General features: G+C 35.6%; 1 protein-coding gene across 1 annotated transcript in view; it reads right to left on the reverse strand.

The window, feature by feature from the left end:
• Positions 1 to 17,511, reverse strand: part of Arhgef38 (Rho guanine nucleotide exchange factor 38) — a 173,446-nt gene that overhangs the window by 87,208 nt on the left and 68,727 nt on the right. Inside the window, exon 3 of the mRNA XM_047567348.1 lies at positions 4,534 to 4,657. Within this exon, the coding sequence (XP_047423304.1) occupies positions 4,534 to 4,657 (124 nt within the window). The remainder of the gene's footprint in view (positions 1 to 4,533; positions 4,658 to 17,511) is intronic.

Genomic DNA, 17,511 nt, shown 5'->3' on the forward strand with positions numbered 1-17,511 from the left:
TTATGATGAATCAACTGGCAGGTGGAATAAGGATCACATGATCATTTGTCTCATGGCAGAACCGTAGGACAAAACCTATTAATTACATGAGATTGGCCACTATTGATCAGGGGTTAGAGGAAAATCCCATGACTTTTCTAGAAAGATTGAAGGAAACCTTAGTAAAATACACACCTTTAGATCCTACATCTCTTGAAGGGCAACTTATTCTAAAAGATAAATTCATTATTCAATACACCTCAGATATTAGAAAGAAATTACAAAAATTAGCAGTGGGCCCTGGGGCTTTCCTTGATGATCTATTCCAGGTAGTCTCCCAGGTCTTTTATAACTGAGACTGAGAGGAAACTTTGAGGAACCTGCTAAAGGAGGAAATGAGAGACAAGAGACAGGTGCAGTTATTGGCTACAGCTCTTGGGACCACCCCTTTCCTCCTCCACAGGACCCTTGAGTCCCTGAAGACATCTGTTACCATTGCAGAAAACCAGGACACTGGAAGAACAATTGCCCAATTAAGGGCAGGTTTCCAAAGATTCTTTGCCCTATATGTGGGAGGAGAGGCCTTTGGAAAACTGACTTCCCTGAGGACCAAAGGGGCCTCAGACCAGATACTCTCCAAATGATGGATCAAGAATGAGGAGGCCTTTGGAATCAGCTGGTGCCCCAGACAGTCACCGTTAGTGGGGCTGAACAGAGGGTAAACTTGGAGGTAAGAAATGGGGCCATTCAATTCCTCTTGGATACCAGCACCACCCTAACACCTTTCTGCTGAATCTTGCTTAGTAATGGAAATCAATGGAATACCCAAGGTAAGACATTTTACTCATCTATGTTGCAATTGGGAAGACAATATTCACTCACTCTTTTTTGGTAATAGCTGAATATCCAACTCCATTATTGGATCATGACATCTTAACAAAGTTAGGAGCTTGTCTACGTTTTTCACTCAAGGCACTGTGTCCTTCTTTTGGCGTTGACGGTAGTTGAACAATTAGAACAATTGATTGACACTACCATGTTGGGTATCTCCCTACAAGGGAATGACTAGATGAAATTACAATCTTTAATGATAAACAAAAGGGAGAAACATAGGCATTACAAACCACTACTCGTACGGATGTTAAGTTATGGCCTCAAATAAGATTTTGTCACACCTAAGTCATGGAAAAACTTCACTTTAGAACAAACCAATTTCCAAGCTTTTGCAATTGTTAAGACACATATGAGCCAATCCACTCTTCATCTTCCACTATCAATGCCAGAATGTCAAAGATATAAGGGTAGTTACTATCAAATTTGGGCTTATGCCCCCAATAAGAACAAAATCAGAAGGCCCCAATCTGTTGGGAAGAATACAATCACACTTATAAGTGGCTAGTTCTACTTGAGAGTTAGGATGAACTCCAGAATCTCAATGTCAACATATTGTGATTTTACAGGCTGATGATGGTTTGGGACTAACTGGTTCTTCAGGCCTGGAATTAGGTGGCCAGCACCCAATGGGACCCAATGGATATGTGGTACAAACTCATGGTTCTGGCTTCCTTCAGGCTGGATGGGGAGATGTACTATTTGGTATTAAGAGATGCAAGGGAGGTGGACACAAAAAAATAGGACAACCGGAAAACCTCCCTATCTCAAGCATAGATGGGGATCATCTGTTTTTCATTGGAAAGATCATTTAGCTTCACTGTTAATCTCGCAAACTTGTCTAGAGGATGTAATCTGACCAGTTGTACCCAAGAAGCTCTCCATGACACTGAGAAAGGTGGCACTCATAAGAAGAGCTGTTTTACAAAACTAAATGGCCTTGGATATTCTTGCAGCAGCTCAGGGTGGCACTTGTGCCATCATTCAGACAGAATGTTGTATTTATACTCTTGACAACTCTGACAACTTGACTCAAGTCCTCAAAAATTTGTACTTCCAAATAGACGCTATGTGCTTGCTGGCCTTGTCATAAGGATGACTTTTTAGTTTATGGTTTTCTGGAACTTACTGGTGGAAGAAATTGTACTTAGACGTTGCTTTGTCTATTTTTGTATCAATCTTTTTTCTAAATTTTTTTTTTAGTTGTAAGTGGACACGATACCTTTATTTTATTTATTTATAAGTGCTGCTGAGGATCAAACCCAGTAACTCACGTGTGTTAGGTGAGCACTCTACCGCTGAGCCATAACCCCAGCCCCTACATCTTATTCCAATACTTAGGGTTTCTTGTTTTTCTCATAGGGCATTCACCTCTCAAATTGTTTACAATCTGTTTCTACTAAGTCAGATAGTTACCATGGCTTCCTGGATAAGTTTTACTCGTAATCCAGAGCATTTTGCTAACAGCAAAGATTCAGCATATCTACCCTCTAGGCCTATGCCTCTATTCAACAGAATGTAGCTAATGATTTGATTCATTGCCCTTGTTTCCAATGTGAATTATGGTCCCCAATCCTTGAGGCAGCAGGGCAGGGGAAATGTTAAGTAGTAGTTAATAATAAGCAGTGAAATGCAAGGTCATGCTTCTTCTTTAAATTACTTTTAAGGCAAATAGATAATCAGATAACTTGTAATAAAAATATCAGGTACACAGACCTTGAGAATAAACCAGTAGAAACAAAAGGAGTCAATTAGGGAAATATGACAAGAAAGAAAGATTAATGGGACTAACTTTTGACAGGCTCTACTGAGGTCAAGGTAAAGCTAGGAATTATGTTCAGAGGTATCTCCATGTATTTTGGAAGGGAGGTTTCTTTAGTGGCACAGGCATACTAAAGTAACTTCTGACCAGTCACGGACCCCAGTACCCACATTAGCATAGGACTGATTTTCAGATGAAATCCCCCTGAGTAGGGTGGCCACCGTGACAATTCTGGAGAGGACCAACTAGGGTCAAAAACTCCACTTCCAGATGTGACAGAGGAGCTGGACCCCTGATTGGCAGACTGCAGCAGGTGGTTCCCCATTCTCAAGGCACACATCTAATAGTGATGACTTTGGAGGTGGCACTGTTTCCTTTGTCATTCTCTGCTCAGAAACAACCCTCTCTCTCTCTCTCTCTCTCTCTCTCTCTCTCTCTCTCTCTCTCTCTCTCGTGCTCTATACTTGAGCTTTACTTTACTCTCACTTTACTTTCACTTATAATCAAGTTCTCTTGCATGGTTTTTGGCATCTGACTTTAAATTTTATTTGGTTTAGAGCTTCAGCTCCCCATTCTCCTTGACATTATACATATACCTTTAACTCAAGAAGAGCTTTACTGCAAGGTTTTGAAGGAGAGATGATCTTTTTCATCTCTCAACACCTGACAATACTATACAGCATCTTATTCTTTAAACATGATTTTTCACTGGGTGAAATCGTAAGTCAGTGGCTAACGAATCCATACTAACATGTTAACATGTACAGTTTTCTGTTAGAAAATGCTTTACAATTTATTGGGGAATGTTTAACCACAGGGAAGTATTTGAATTTAAACCTATGGGCTGGCCTTTTAGTCTTTACAAATGCCACAAATAGCAAAGGCATTTCTTCCACCTTTTCATAAGATCAACCTTGCTTATTAAACCTTGGGCCTCCAAAAATACTAAAAAGGACCGATTTCAAGCCATTTTTATAACTTTTATTTCTAGTAACAAAAGGGATACAGTCAATAAAAATATAAGTTGTAGGTTTGTGTCTACATCTGTGTATTTCAAAGAAAGGATCCACATCAAACTGATAGCAATGGTCACTTTTGGGGAAGACAGTGGCTTTGGAGGGGTGTATAAAGAGAACTTTCATCCTTACCTTAGGTACTCCTCAAAAGTTTTGATATTTTTGTATTGAGTGTATATCATATATTATGTATGAAATAGAAAAAAATGTTAGTTTTTTGAAAGAATTCCTAGCCTAAATGGTACTATGTGCATGATGCCTCAGATATACAAACCAAGAACTTCAAGGAGTTCTTGGGAATGCCCTAAAAAGGGACAGAATTGAAATTTGGCTCAAAATTCAAATAAGCTTATAGTTATTTTTGAAGATCTTACCAAAGTAAGAAAATAAATATACCTAAGATTATTTGAGGGTAAAAATGAAAAGAACTGAGAAAACAGAATCTGCATAATATTTTTATAAAGCATATAAACTTCCCATGCAAGAGATTTACAATTTAAAAAATTCAATTCATAGGCATAAGATCTGAAATCAGGGTAACTAAAACCAGTAAAGCTATTAAAAGATTTAATTCTTTAAGGATCAAGTAAGTGTTAGCCATAAAACAAAATGAAAGAACATCTGGAAGGCAAAGAGGTTGAAAGACTGGAAATTAAAAAGCAAACTGTATGCTTAGTGCTACTGAGGGACTTTAGCAAATGGATATAAACCTGTTTGAAAATAAATAGAGAGTTTGTGTAATTACAATGAGCCTGAAGATGGATTTAGCATTTATATATCTCCTGGGAAGCTTTGTGAGTTATAAACATAAAACTAAAGTACCGTGAGGTTATTAAAATATTATTTCCTGTTGTATCATAGAACCTGAGAAGAGAATAAACATACCGATTACTTGTGTGGCCGGTTCCACATCAGTTGTGGCCTCTTCCAACAAGGACAGCAGCTTGGCTGATATCTGATGCACAGATTCAATGTTGCTAAACAAACTCTCCACGTCCAGCCTGTCAATCTGAAGAAACACAAACATTGAGCACCAGCTGATAGAAAGAGAAGCCCTATATATAGGATGCTTTCTCCTATAAACAGTAAGCATTTAATTTGCCAGTACAGGCAGCGTCCACCAACCATTTCTGTAAACATTACAAATTTAGACTTTCTAGAGGAGATGTGGAGTTTTTCATCCAGGATATTAGGATGGTATATGTTACTTTTGTCTTTTTCTGTAAGTTTGTAAAGTTGAGAGTACAACTATACAGTCTGATAAGAACCAGAACGGAAAGAAGATTGAGTCCTAACTAGTATTCTTAATTATTGCCCTTTATGAAGATATATCCTAGTGTGTATTAATTAGAATATTTTGAATTATGTTTCTGAAAAAAAAAGAATATTTTGCTGCTTTCACAGCAGAAGTCAAATCTTATCCTTGTCAAGTAACTATTTTCAGAGTTGTTTTTAAACCACAGATATTCTAAAAGTGATGGCAAATAGATGAACTGGTTTGCTTCTTGCTCTTTTTCTTTGAAATAAATGTGAATGGAAATATTCATCAAACATAGACCACTTAAGATTTATCATATAATTTCATGCACACCCTCAAAATAATTCTTTAGATTAGTGTAACATTCTTAGGTCTTATAGGCAGTACTTATAATAATGGATAATTATTAATTTATCCATTCTTTCATCAAATATTTCCTGAGCACCTTCTAGTGACTGCGAATTAGAATAGAAGGCAGACTCTGTCACAGGTAGTAGGTGATTAATAGAGGGATGGTCAACTATCCTCTGCCATTTCAGTGTGGTGAGATATATACTCTGATTGATGGATCTAATTCAAAATTATCCCTTGAGTCAGATTTCCTTTTATAATCAAATAGTACTTATTCAGGGCACGACTAGATAGGGGCAGGCTCCACTAGGCCACAGCAGGAAACAGGAGTAGGTGCTGTTTACCCATAACTTAGTGTTCCTGAGGTCATCAGTGATCAACCCAGTCATCGATAATCAGAGAGTCCAGTTCAGGAAAAGGAACCAATGAATTAAGGGAAATTGGGAACAAGACATATAAGATCAAGACCTGGAGGAATTCTGGAGCCAAAGACCAACAACTGCTGCCTCTTTCCCATGTTTTCAGAATAACTTTCTCAGGAGTGTTAAGTCTATTTGAGGGAAGGAAGTGTGAGAAACACATTCACCTATCCGAATAATGGGCTGAGACACAATGTGCAGCAAAAAAAAAGCAAAACTTTAATGACAACCTTGCAAGATCAAGTGCCTGGTAGTCAGAGGTCTTCAAAATGGTTACAATCAGCATTTTATCTCAGTGCTATAACATTCATCCCCTCACTTCCTCATTAGCCGAGTTCTATGGGGTGCACAGTCTTCCCAAATGTCACCTTGGTTTTACAGTCTCCTATTGGGTTGTTTAAAGAAATATATCTTTAGTTGTTCCCACCTCCCTTTGTTCTCTTGTGGTGGGAAGGTCTTCTTGGAGTGAATTTTGACCTGTACACAGATCTTACTTCTTTACCTAAGTACTATTTCTTAACAGAGAGATTTCTATCTCTATTGATCAGACTGACCCATTACCCCACCTTCTGTTTGCCAAGGTGCTGTTCTGGTGTGTGGACTTTGGATTTGCCACTCCATAGGCTATGGTGCTATTGTGTGAGTTACTGCTTGTAACTTTCCATTCTGTTCTATTTTCCCCATGACTGCCTTCTTTACGCCCCAATTTTACCCTTATGGCCAAATACTGTATTCTGAAAATGAACCACTGGACTTTTTATTTCTCACTGAAGGAAGCAGTCTATTCATTTTTCTTTTTATTCCATCCCTTTTTGACATTGGCCCATCAATTGTTCTTCATATTGGGCACATATTATTTTGGTGAGAATATTCTGTCATTGAAATTAGAAGCCTGACTTCACATACCACCTTTTAAAAACATGGTGACTGTGTCAGTTATTTCTTATGCAATATGGTCATGCTATACACAACATTTCTTTTAACCATCTTGGGAAATTCCTCACTTTCCTATCATCAACCCTGACCTGAAGATAGCTCCCAGTCTCATTTTTAATTAAACCCATATAACTGTGTGGAAGGATTTATTTCAATATTGGATTAGACAATTTATTTTTTCACTATTTTATGTATTCTGAAATTATCTGTATCTAATCAATACATTGTGATCACTATTGACTCTTAGGGTTCTTACTTCAGTGTCTCCACAAATGATCCTTCAACTAAGCATTCACTTTAATAGGAAAGAGCACATAACTCTTGTCCGAAATCTAGGGATATTCAGTACTTACGGTTTCTACATTAGGAAGTATATTTAAAATTATACAATATATCTAAAGGCATATGATGGTTATATGACTCTTGTTAATTACCACTTATGAAATTATCATTTAATGATAACTTGATTTTATTTTAATTTAATGATAATCATTAACTTAACATTTAATAGTAATTTATTATCAATTGTTCAGAAGTCACATATCTCTGCATATACAACTGTTTTAACACGCTGAAAAAGTTGCCTTCTTTGTTGGGTAGTAATTAAATTCACAAGGGTATAACTTTGCATAGAGCCAGATATGTTTTCCAAAACTTGTGTAGGAATTAAGTTTTTGTACATTGATTTGTTTTAAATGTACTGGCTCTTTATTTCTTCAAATCGTTTCTGAAATGAATCCTTCCAAGTGTGAAATTTTATCCTCTAATTTACTTGCTTTATAAGATAAAAGATTAGATGTGGTTCATATAACATATCCCTATTATTTCATTTTGTTGTGGACACTTTATTCTGTGAATTTGAGGTGCTTGATATTTATTATTTCACCTATTATTCCAGCTTCTCTAGAGAGTGTGAACCAGTTTGAAGATAGGAAAACTAGGGCAGAGCCAAGAGAGGTGCCATGCTCAAAATTATGCAAGAAGTTCAAGACAGAGTTAGGACAGAAAATATTCCTTTATTTCTATTCCTTAATCCACTCCCAGCATACACTTTGCCATCCCTACTTAGACTGTTTTGGTTTGTTGCTAAGTTTCTTGCCAAGTTGTCACTTCCTCAAATTTATTTCCCAAGGTCACTATCCTGCATATCTAATTTGGATTATAAATCCATTTAGCATGAATCTAATTCTACATCCTATCTATAATCTTAGCTCAGTGCAACAAATACTAAATAACAAAAATGTAAGTTTTAATTCCATTTCTTCCTGAAGGACAGAAAAGATTAAAACATCAATTGGCCTGGTTTCAATCATATCACCATGGGCCCATGGGGATTCTGTGAATCATAAAATGAATTCACATCCAGTCACTGCTGTGCCAACGAACAAACAAAAATCTGGTCCAAATAGGCTTTTAAAACTGACAGATGATTTTATGATTACTGACATAAACTCAAGGAAATGTCCACATATATATTTATTAATCATTTACGAGAAACAAGCAATGCTCTAAGAGCTTAAAGTTGAATTATATTTTAAATGGATTAAAAGTTAGTTTTTGAAAAGGACTTAGTGTAAATATACACTATTCTAAACCAAATCAATATATAGTAATTCAGACTTTACAAAACAAAAAAGTTGAAGGTCAGTGTTGACATTGAAAACTTAATTAGTTGCTTTGCAAAAGTATTCATCATGAAATGTACTGTCAGTGACAAGTTTTCATTACATTTAAATAATGACTAGATTTTAAAATCAGGTGGCAAGATGCCTCCAGCTTTGTTCTTTTTGCTCAGGGTTGTTCTGGCTCTTCAGAGTATTTGTAGTTCCATAAAAATTCTAGAACTTTTTTCCTATTTCTTTGAAAAATGTCTTCAAAATTTTGACAGAAATGGCATTGGATCTGTAGGGTGTTTTTGGTCATATGGACATTTTAATAAATATTATTTTCCCAGTTCAAAAACACTTGATATCATCCCTTTTTTCTGAGACTTCTTCAAATTTTTTCATCAATATTTTAGAGTTGTCAGTGATTTAGAAAACTACTGTAAAGCTCTAGTAATCAAACCAGCATGGCACTAGCATAAATCTAGAACTATAGATTAGTGGGACCGAATTAAAAGCCCAAAAGTAAATCTACACACTTATGCTCCATTGATTTTCAACAAAGCTGCCAAGGACACACAATGAGAAAAGGACAGTCTCTTCAATAAATTGTGAGAAAACTGTCTGTCCATATGCAGAAGAGTGAAATTGGACCTTTTTCTAACATTACATACTAGAATCAACTAAAAATGGATTAAAAGTTTATATGTAGGACCTAAAATGGTAAAATTACTGGGGGGAATAAAAAACAGGAAGAGCTCTGTAATATTGTCTGAGCAATGATATATACATATACATTCTTGGTACAAGAGGTTGAACCCAGAGGCATTTAACCACTGAGTAACATCCCCAGCCCCTTTTTAGTTTTTGAGACAGGGTCTTGCTAAGTTGCTTAGGGCCTCACCCAGTTGCTATGTCTAGCTTTGAACTTTTGATTCTCCTGCCTCAGCTTCCTAAGCCACTGGGATTACAGGTGTATGCCACTGTGCCTGTCTGATGTTTCTGGATAGACCCCAAAAACATAGACCACAAAAGTAAAAATAAACAAATTGGATCACATCAAACTAAAAGGTTTCTGGCTAAAAGGTTTCTGGCTAGGATTGTAGCCAGTGGTAGACCACTCACCTAGCACATGTGAGACACTGGATTCGATCCCTGGCACCACATAAAAACTAAATAAACAAAATAAAGGTATTGTGTCCATCTACAACTAAATATATATATATATATGTATATATTATATGTATAAGTATATATATATATATATATATATATATTTTTTTTTTTTTTTTTTTTTAAACCAAGCCAGGTGGTGTGGCACATGCCTGTAATCCCAGAGACTTAGGAGGTTGAGACAGGAGGTTGGTGAGTTCAAAGCCAGCCTCAGTAAAAGTGAGGCACTAAGCAATTCAGTGATACCCTATCTCTAAATAAAATACAACAAAATAGGGCTGGGGATGTGGCTCAGTGAGTGCCCCTGAGTTCAATCTCTGGTACCAAAACAAAAAACAAAACAAAACAAAAAAAACTAAAAAACTTCTGTAGAACAAAGAAAATAATCATCACAATAAAGATACAACCTACAGAATGGAAGAATATATATGCCAATCCTACATCCCATAGGGGTTTTTGTCTAAAATATACAAGGCCTCAACCATATCAAAAGTAAGAAAAATGGACAAAGGACCTGAGTAGACATCTCTCAAAAGAAAACATACAATAGCATATAAGAATATGAAGAAATACTCAACATAAATCATCTGGAAAATGCAAATTAAAAGCACAGTAAGATAGCACTTCGCATCTGTTAGAATTGCTATTATAAAAAGGACAAGGACGTGGTGAAAAGAACACCCTTGTACACTAGAGGTGGAAGTGTAAATTAGTGTAGTCATTGTGGAGAACAGAAGGAAGATTCATCAAAAATCAAAAATAGAACTGCTATATGATCCAGCAATTCCTCTACTGAATCAATAGCCAAAGAATTAAATCATGTTTATTGTACTCTCATGTTTATTGTAGCATTATTTACAATAGCCAAGGTATGAAATCACTATAAGTCCATCCAGTGAATGAATGAACAGAGAATACATGGTATATATATATAGTATTCAGCCCTTAAAAAGAAGGAAATCCTGTTATTTTGACAACATGGATGAACTTGGAAGACATTATTTTAAGTAAAATAAGCCAGGCATAGAAAACAAATACTGCATGAATCTCACTTATACGTGGAATGTGAAGTAATCAAACTTACAGAAATAGAGTAAAATGATAGTTATCAGATGCTGGAGGTTGGAAGCTTTTGAGGAAATGTTAGTAAAAGACAAAATTTTAATTAGATAGGAGGAATATGTTCGAGATCTATTGTACAGTATAATGACTGAAGTTAATGTATTGTATGCTTGAAAATTGCTGAAAGTAGTTTTAAAGTATTTTCACCACAAATACAAAGATAAATATGTGAGGTGATACATATACTAAATTGCCTGATTTATCTATTTCACAATGTATACATATGTCCAAACATCATATGTTCTACTATAAATATATTTAATTTTTCCTTGACAATTAAAATGTGAATTTTTAAAATTACTGAATTGATAGTAATATACATACAAAAATTCCTGAATATAAAAGTATAAGTAAAGGAAAACATACCTATAAAATTACATTAATTTAAAGATATAGTTATTGGTACAAAATTATTTTGTTCTCCCCAAGAATCTCACATGAATATCTCACTTTGACATCAGAGCCTAAACTTTTTGGTTTGCTCAAGAATGATTTGCCCTTATAAAACCTTCAAACCTTTGGGTGGCAATTAGTTTATACCTCTCTTGACCCTTATAAAAGAGGCCTGAGGAGGGGTTGGGGAAACCCTTGCACCTTTTGCCATGTAAGCTCACAGTTAAAAGAGCTTTTTAGGAAGTGGTCCGTGACCAGACATTGAATCTACTGGCACCTTAATCTTAGACTTCCTTGCTTGCAGGATGGTGAGAAATAAAATTTCTGTTGTTTAAACTATCTAATTTACAGCATTTTGTTAAAACAGTCCAAAAGGACAAGTTAGTATGTAAGGTTTTGTCTTCAGTAGTCATCTTTATGTAGAACTTGACTGTTACAAAGTGAACACAGAGGAAAACTAAATCTGATGACATCATGTAAGCCCCTGGATCCAGGCTTGCCTAGAGAAAAAACATTCTTTTATTATATAAACTAATAAATTGCATTGTAACCTTAATCTAGTTTGAATTTTGTTACCTACAACCAAAAGGAGACTAATACAGTTTTAATTTTAGCCAAATCTTACTTCCTCCAAGAAACATTTCCTGCTGTTTTGTTAGAATTAAATGCTCCATCTCCCACCTTTCATAACTCTTTTAAAATTATTATTTTAATTGTACAAATTTATGGGGTACCATGCAATAATTCAATGCATGTATCTAATGCATAATGAGCAATTCAGGAAATGCAGTTAACATTTTCATCTCCCGAAACATTTTTTTTTCAAAATTTTTTTTAATGTATGACAATTTGCATTTTAGCACATTCATGGAGCACAGTGTGATACTTCAATAAAGGTATTGTGTGTGTACAGATCAAACTGGGGTAATTAACATTTCCATTTCCTTGTCATTACTTTGTGCTTGGAGACTCTAAACTCCTCTCTTCTAGTTACTTATAAAATATATACGATAGGTTGTTGTGAACTGTAGTCCCCCAGCTGCTTGTGGAACCCTAGAACTTATTACTTCTATTTAACTATGACTAGGTACCCATTAACCAATCTTCCATTTCTTCCTTCATTCATCCATTCTAGTAATCACTATTATGCAATCAACAACTTTTTAAAAATATCCACATGTGAGAGAACATGCAGAATTCGTCTTTCAGTGTCTCACTTGTTTTACTTAACATAATGTCCTCCAGTTTCATTCATTTTTCTGCAAACGATGGGATAGCATTATTTTATAACTGAATAGTATTCCACTGTGTGTGTCTGTATATTACATTTTCTTTATCTATCCTTCCATTGATAGGCAACTAGGTTGATTCCACATCTTGGCTTTTGTGAAAGAGTAGTAACAGACATAGGTGGGCAGGTGTCCATCTGATATGCTGCTATCCTTTCCTTTGGATATATACCAGAATCAGGATAGCTGGATGATATGACAGATCATTTTTTAATTTCATGTGGAGCTTTCATATTATTCTCCATAATGGCTATACTAATTTATGTTTCTGCCATCACTATAAGATAGTTCCCTTTTATTACCCTATTGCTGTGTTTTGTCCTTTTTGATAATAACCATTCTAAATGGGGTGAGATCTCATTGTGATTTTGACTTGCATTTCTCTGATGGCTGATGAAATTGGGCATTTTTTTCATAAATTTGCTGGCTATTTGAATTTCTTTTTTTAAAAAATTATTTATATACATATTTTTAGTTGTTGATGAACCTTTATTTTTATTCATTTATTTCTATGCAGTACTGAGAATCAAACTCAGTGCCTCACACATGCTAGGCAAGTACTCTACCACTGAGCCACAATTCCAGGTCCTGAATTTCTTCTTTTGAGAAATATCTACTCATATCCTTTGTCCATTTTATAATTGAATTATTTGATTTTAAGTTCCTTACATTGATTTTAAGTTTCTTTATGTTAATCTCTTGTCAAATGGACAATTTGCAAATTTTTTTCAATTTGTAGGTTGCCTCTTAACTCTGTTGATTGTTTCCTTTGCTCTTCTAATAGTCTTGGTCGGTATTACTCACTTTTTATGTTGAAATCCATTGTATATAATATATATATTGTATATACAATAACATAGATTATATATAATGTATATATCATATATAATGTATATAATATGTAATGTACATGTCATATATCATATATAATATATATGATATAAACATTATATATAATAATGTATACATTGTATGTATACATGAATTTCAACATAAAAAAGTGGGTAATACTGACCAAGACTGTTGGAAGAGCAAAGGAAACAATATACGGTATATACAGTATATATATATATATATATATATACGTATATACAGTATATATATATATTACATAGTATATATGATATATATTATTTATATTATATATATCAGGGATATTTGCTAATTCAGCTTTCTGTATGTTAGAACAATGAGTTTATGAATATTCATCTATGTTATTTATTTCAATATATTGTGGTGTATAATACAGCCCTAGGCACATACATAATTAATAAAAGTTTCACAATTTAAACTGAGTTGAATTTCTACAATTTAAATGATATAGTTACTTTTGTGGAAGCCATTAATAAGTCTTTTTTTTATAATCATTCCACTGGGCTCTGAATAATAAATAGGCAAGGATCTAAAGTAGCTTTAAAAAATAACCTAATTTGTTTGTTTAAACTATCGTATTAAGTGGATATTTTATAATTTCCCACTTGATTTTATCTAGAGACAAATTGCAGTGCTTAGTTTGGCCAATTAGTGTACCTGGCAAATTTGCTGACAGAGCCAATCCTCGTCCTTAGTTTATATTTGGCAAGTGCCTGTTTATGGTTTTCTGTTTAGCAATCAGCAGTTGCACAGTGACTCAGCTTACACCAAGCCACAGGGAGGAATACCCAAATATCCTTAGGTGTCATGCGAAGTCCAAACACTAGTACCTTTAAAAATGAACACTGAAGTCTGGGAACAAACTTTAAAAAAAATTCAACTATTATCATGAGAGCAGTTCATGTTTATTGTAGAAAACTGAAGATAGTAGATACGAGAGAGTAAAAGAAAGAAAATGCAATCACCTACGATTCACACAGAGGTAAGCACTGATGATACTTCCAGGTGTACTCTTCCAGATTGTTTCCCCGCCCCCACATGAGAATGTGTGTCATCGAAACAAAAGAATTATATTTTTCAAATAGAATTTAAATTTTCTGAACTTAACATACACATCTTTTCATGCCATTAATTTAGTTCCACCACTATTAATATGAACATTATGTGGAAATAGCATGGTCTTCTTAACTAGTCACTAGATCTGTGAAATCTAAACAGATTGTCTTTTATATGATTATAAATAGCATTCCTGGAGCTATTCTTATTAATTCCTTGATTGTTAGTTTATGATAATTTAATAAGTATAATTACTGAGCTAAAGTTATTAATATTTTTAAGGTATTTAAACAAGTTTTAGTGAGTTACAATCATTGTTTTTTTCCTAACAACCAATGGATTAAGAACCCTCAGTTGGCTATAACTAGACTTAAATTGGAAATACATTTTAGGGCTCCTAATTTTATGACCAAAAACTCAACACTTAAAAGTTCAACTATATATAGGTGACATATATAAAACAATTTTAGAAGACAAGAAAATAAGCAGTCTTGCTTTTGAGGAACATGGCAATTACCATGAATCAAATGGTCCTTTGGAAATTGTTTCTAGAAAAGAGTTAAAAGTTTCTATTTTGTGGTGGATTGGTAGTAGATCCAGATTCAAATAGGACCCAGTTTGGACTCTCTGCACTTACTCTAGGGATTTATAATTCAAACAGGGACATTCTCTGTGGACATCATTTGACATGGTTGACTGGAACCTCGGTCCCATCTATTTTTCTATACTGCAGCTCCATGTACAACATTATGGAGAGGTCTGGGTGTAGCCCTAAATAAGATCACTCCATTATTAATGCAGAAACTGTCAAAGCCCAATGATAAGGAGACTGCAACAAGTGAAGAGGAAGAAAGCCAGGGATTTATAAAATATGCATTTAAGAAGCAGAGACCCGATGTTAACCTTCTCAGAGGAAAGAACTAGATCTTGTTTTATTTTTTAGTGTAGAAACTGAGAAGGGGAATGTTTGTGAGGACAGAAATTGCAGTAAGTAGAAAAAGAGGATGTTGGCAGAAAGCCCTGGCAACCACTGGGCCCAGATAATTATCTAATTACCATGGCATTTACTCAGACAGTTGGCTTCTAGATTACAAAGCTTTTCAGGGTAAACTAGCCATTATTTCATCAGGTTTCTCAAAGCTGCGGATTTGGATGTGTGAAATTTCCTGCTGTGAAACTATATTCTAAACTGGATAATTAAGTCAAACTACAAGTTGAATCAATATCACAGCTAGACAGCAAGTTTTTTAACTAATCTTGAAGTTAAATAGCCAAGTTACCAGATAACTGCCCAGAAACATTCCAGGCCAGAAGATAATGTGAGCAAACCTATACCAGTGTAGAGATGCCATCTCCTTTGTGGAAAGAAGGGTTGTAACCCTGAGAGAAATCTCAGCATGTGTGCAAGGGAAGAGCCAGCCGAGGTGAAGAAAGGCCAGAATAGAGACCGGTCAAACTTGAGAAGGCCCTGAGCTATGAAGTCCATCCCAGCTTGTTCAGATTAATAATAGAAAAGTAAGGTCCTTGCACTGATATGCTTAGATGAAAAGTAGGCAATTGACCAGGTCCCTATCTGTATTTGTTGCTCTTAGAAAAAAGAACTACTTGGTAGAGATTTGCAATCATTAGTTAGTCTTCGTGTTTGCCATCCTTTCCTATTTTGAATTTATGTGAAATACTCAGAGGACATACAGTACTACTAGAAATAACCCTTCTGAGCTGAAGGGCTGGTACATATTGTGATCCTTTCAGAAATTCTGAAAAGAAAAAGTATTGAATAAACACTTGGGTTATCTAATAAAAATATAAGAGAAAATAATTTGGAAATTGGAGCAACCAATGAGAATTATTTATGCCACAAGTTAGCCAAAAATTATATGTAAGGGATTTTGGCTCGGCATGATGAATGCAGGAAACATTTTTGTGCTTTGTTCATTTGAGTACTCTTGAGTGTGTAGTGTGTGTGTGTGTGTGTGTGTGTGTGTGTGTGTGTGAGTGTGTGGTCTTCTACACATACACTCAAATTGAGAGTTTATAACAATACTCTTAACATTTTCAAGATATTCTTCAGGCCTACTCTCTGATATGAAGAATGACTTAGCTCAACACTCCCTTTTTTCCCCACATACAGTAATAGAATAGCAAAGTTCTAATTAGAAATCATACTATCAAAGACTAAGGGAGACCTGAACTCACTAGAAAAAATTTTGAAAAGTTAGAAAAAGCTTTCATAAAATTTAAAAAAGTAAAAGAAAAATTTCCTTAAGATTATTGATGAAGAAAGGAAAAAGGAGTGTGAATGAATTTGAAAAAAAAAAATGTGGTGGGCAGGTGAGGGATGGTAACCTGGTGAAGGCAAATATCCATAAAGACAGTAAATTCTGGAGTTTCCAGGATGTGACCATTAAACCACTGGCATTCCTACACATTCTCCCTCAAGGAATCTCATTTATTTTAGCACTGTGATCACTCTCCGGAGGTGAGTCATGACCCTTTAAAACATGCAATGGCTGTCCTCGCTTCTGGTATAGGATTCTGTGTGGCCTTGTCTTTGCTTACCTTCCTGCTTTCTCTCCTGCAACCTGGCACTCCAGGAACTGATCTCAGCTTAGTCCATGTGGTGTCTCCTTTCCCAGGTGGTCTTCTCAGAATCCAATGATAGATTGGATTAAACATAATAGAAGGTGAAAATCACACACTTCCTTCCTCAGTTTCAACTGAAGCATTGTTTCCTCAGCTGTCAAATACCAAACTGAGTGTGATATGGTTTGCCAAATACAAAGTTTAGGAGATTTCCGTGGACTGTTTCAAAAATCGCTTGTGTTGACCACATGTCTGAAATCTAAAGGAGGCAGTGGTGGTGGGAAAGCAAGGGCTCAGTGGGTTGAACCAGTACTCCAATGAGTGTTCAGGGCAAGGGCTGCAGGAATGTTTCCGTGGATGGGCCATGGACCCTGTGAGGGAATGAGCAGTTGTGAGCTCATCTCTGCTGCAACCTAGAGGACTGGAAGAACATGGAGGTACATTCTGGATACCTGTGGACTGCGGAAAGAGATGTAAGTCACCAGCTGGAAGTTGCCAGAAGGAGGTCAGGAGAGCATGTATAAGGGAGTCACATTATTACATCTGGAAGGTCCAAAGAATGTGAAGCCAGTCTGTGATGGTGCCAGTTCAGGTGGACCTTTCCCCTTCTTATCTCTCCATTCCCATCCTCCCACAGGGTCAGAAGCTGCCTAACAATTGAGCAGGAGCAGCACCAGGAGGACAGACTGGGAGGAAGCCGCCCATCCTTCCCTCTTCCCCTTCAGGTTCCCAGGTGAAGCAGGCCTGATATGGGGGAGAGCTGGTGTCCAAGTCACAGTTCAAAGTCACATCTGGGACTGATTTCT

This window comes from Sciurus carolinensis, chromosome 10 (assembly GCF_902686445.1).
Source record: "Sciurus carolinensis chromosome 10, mSciCar1.2, whole genome shotgun sequence".
NCBI classification, from domain to species: domain Eukaryota; kingdom Metazoa; phylum Chordata; class Mammalia; order Rodentia; family Sciuridae; genus Sciurus; species Sciurus carolinensis.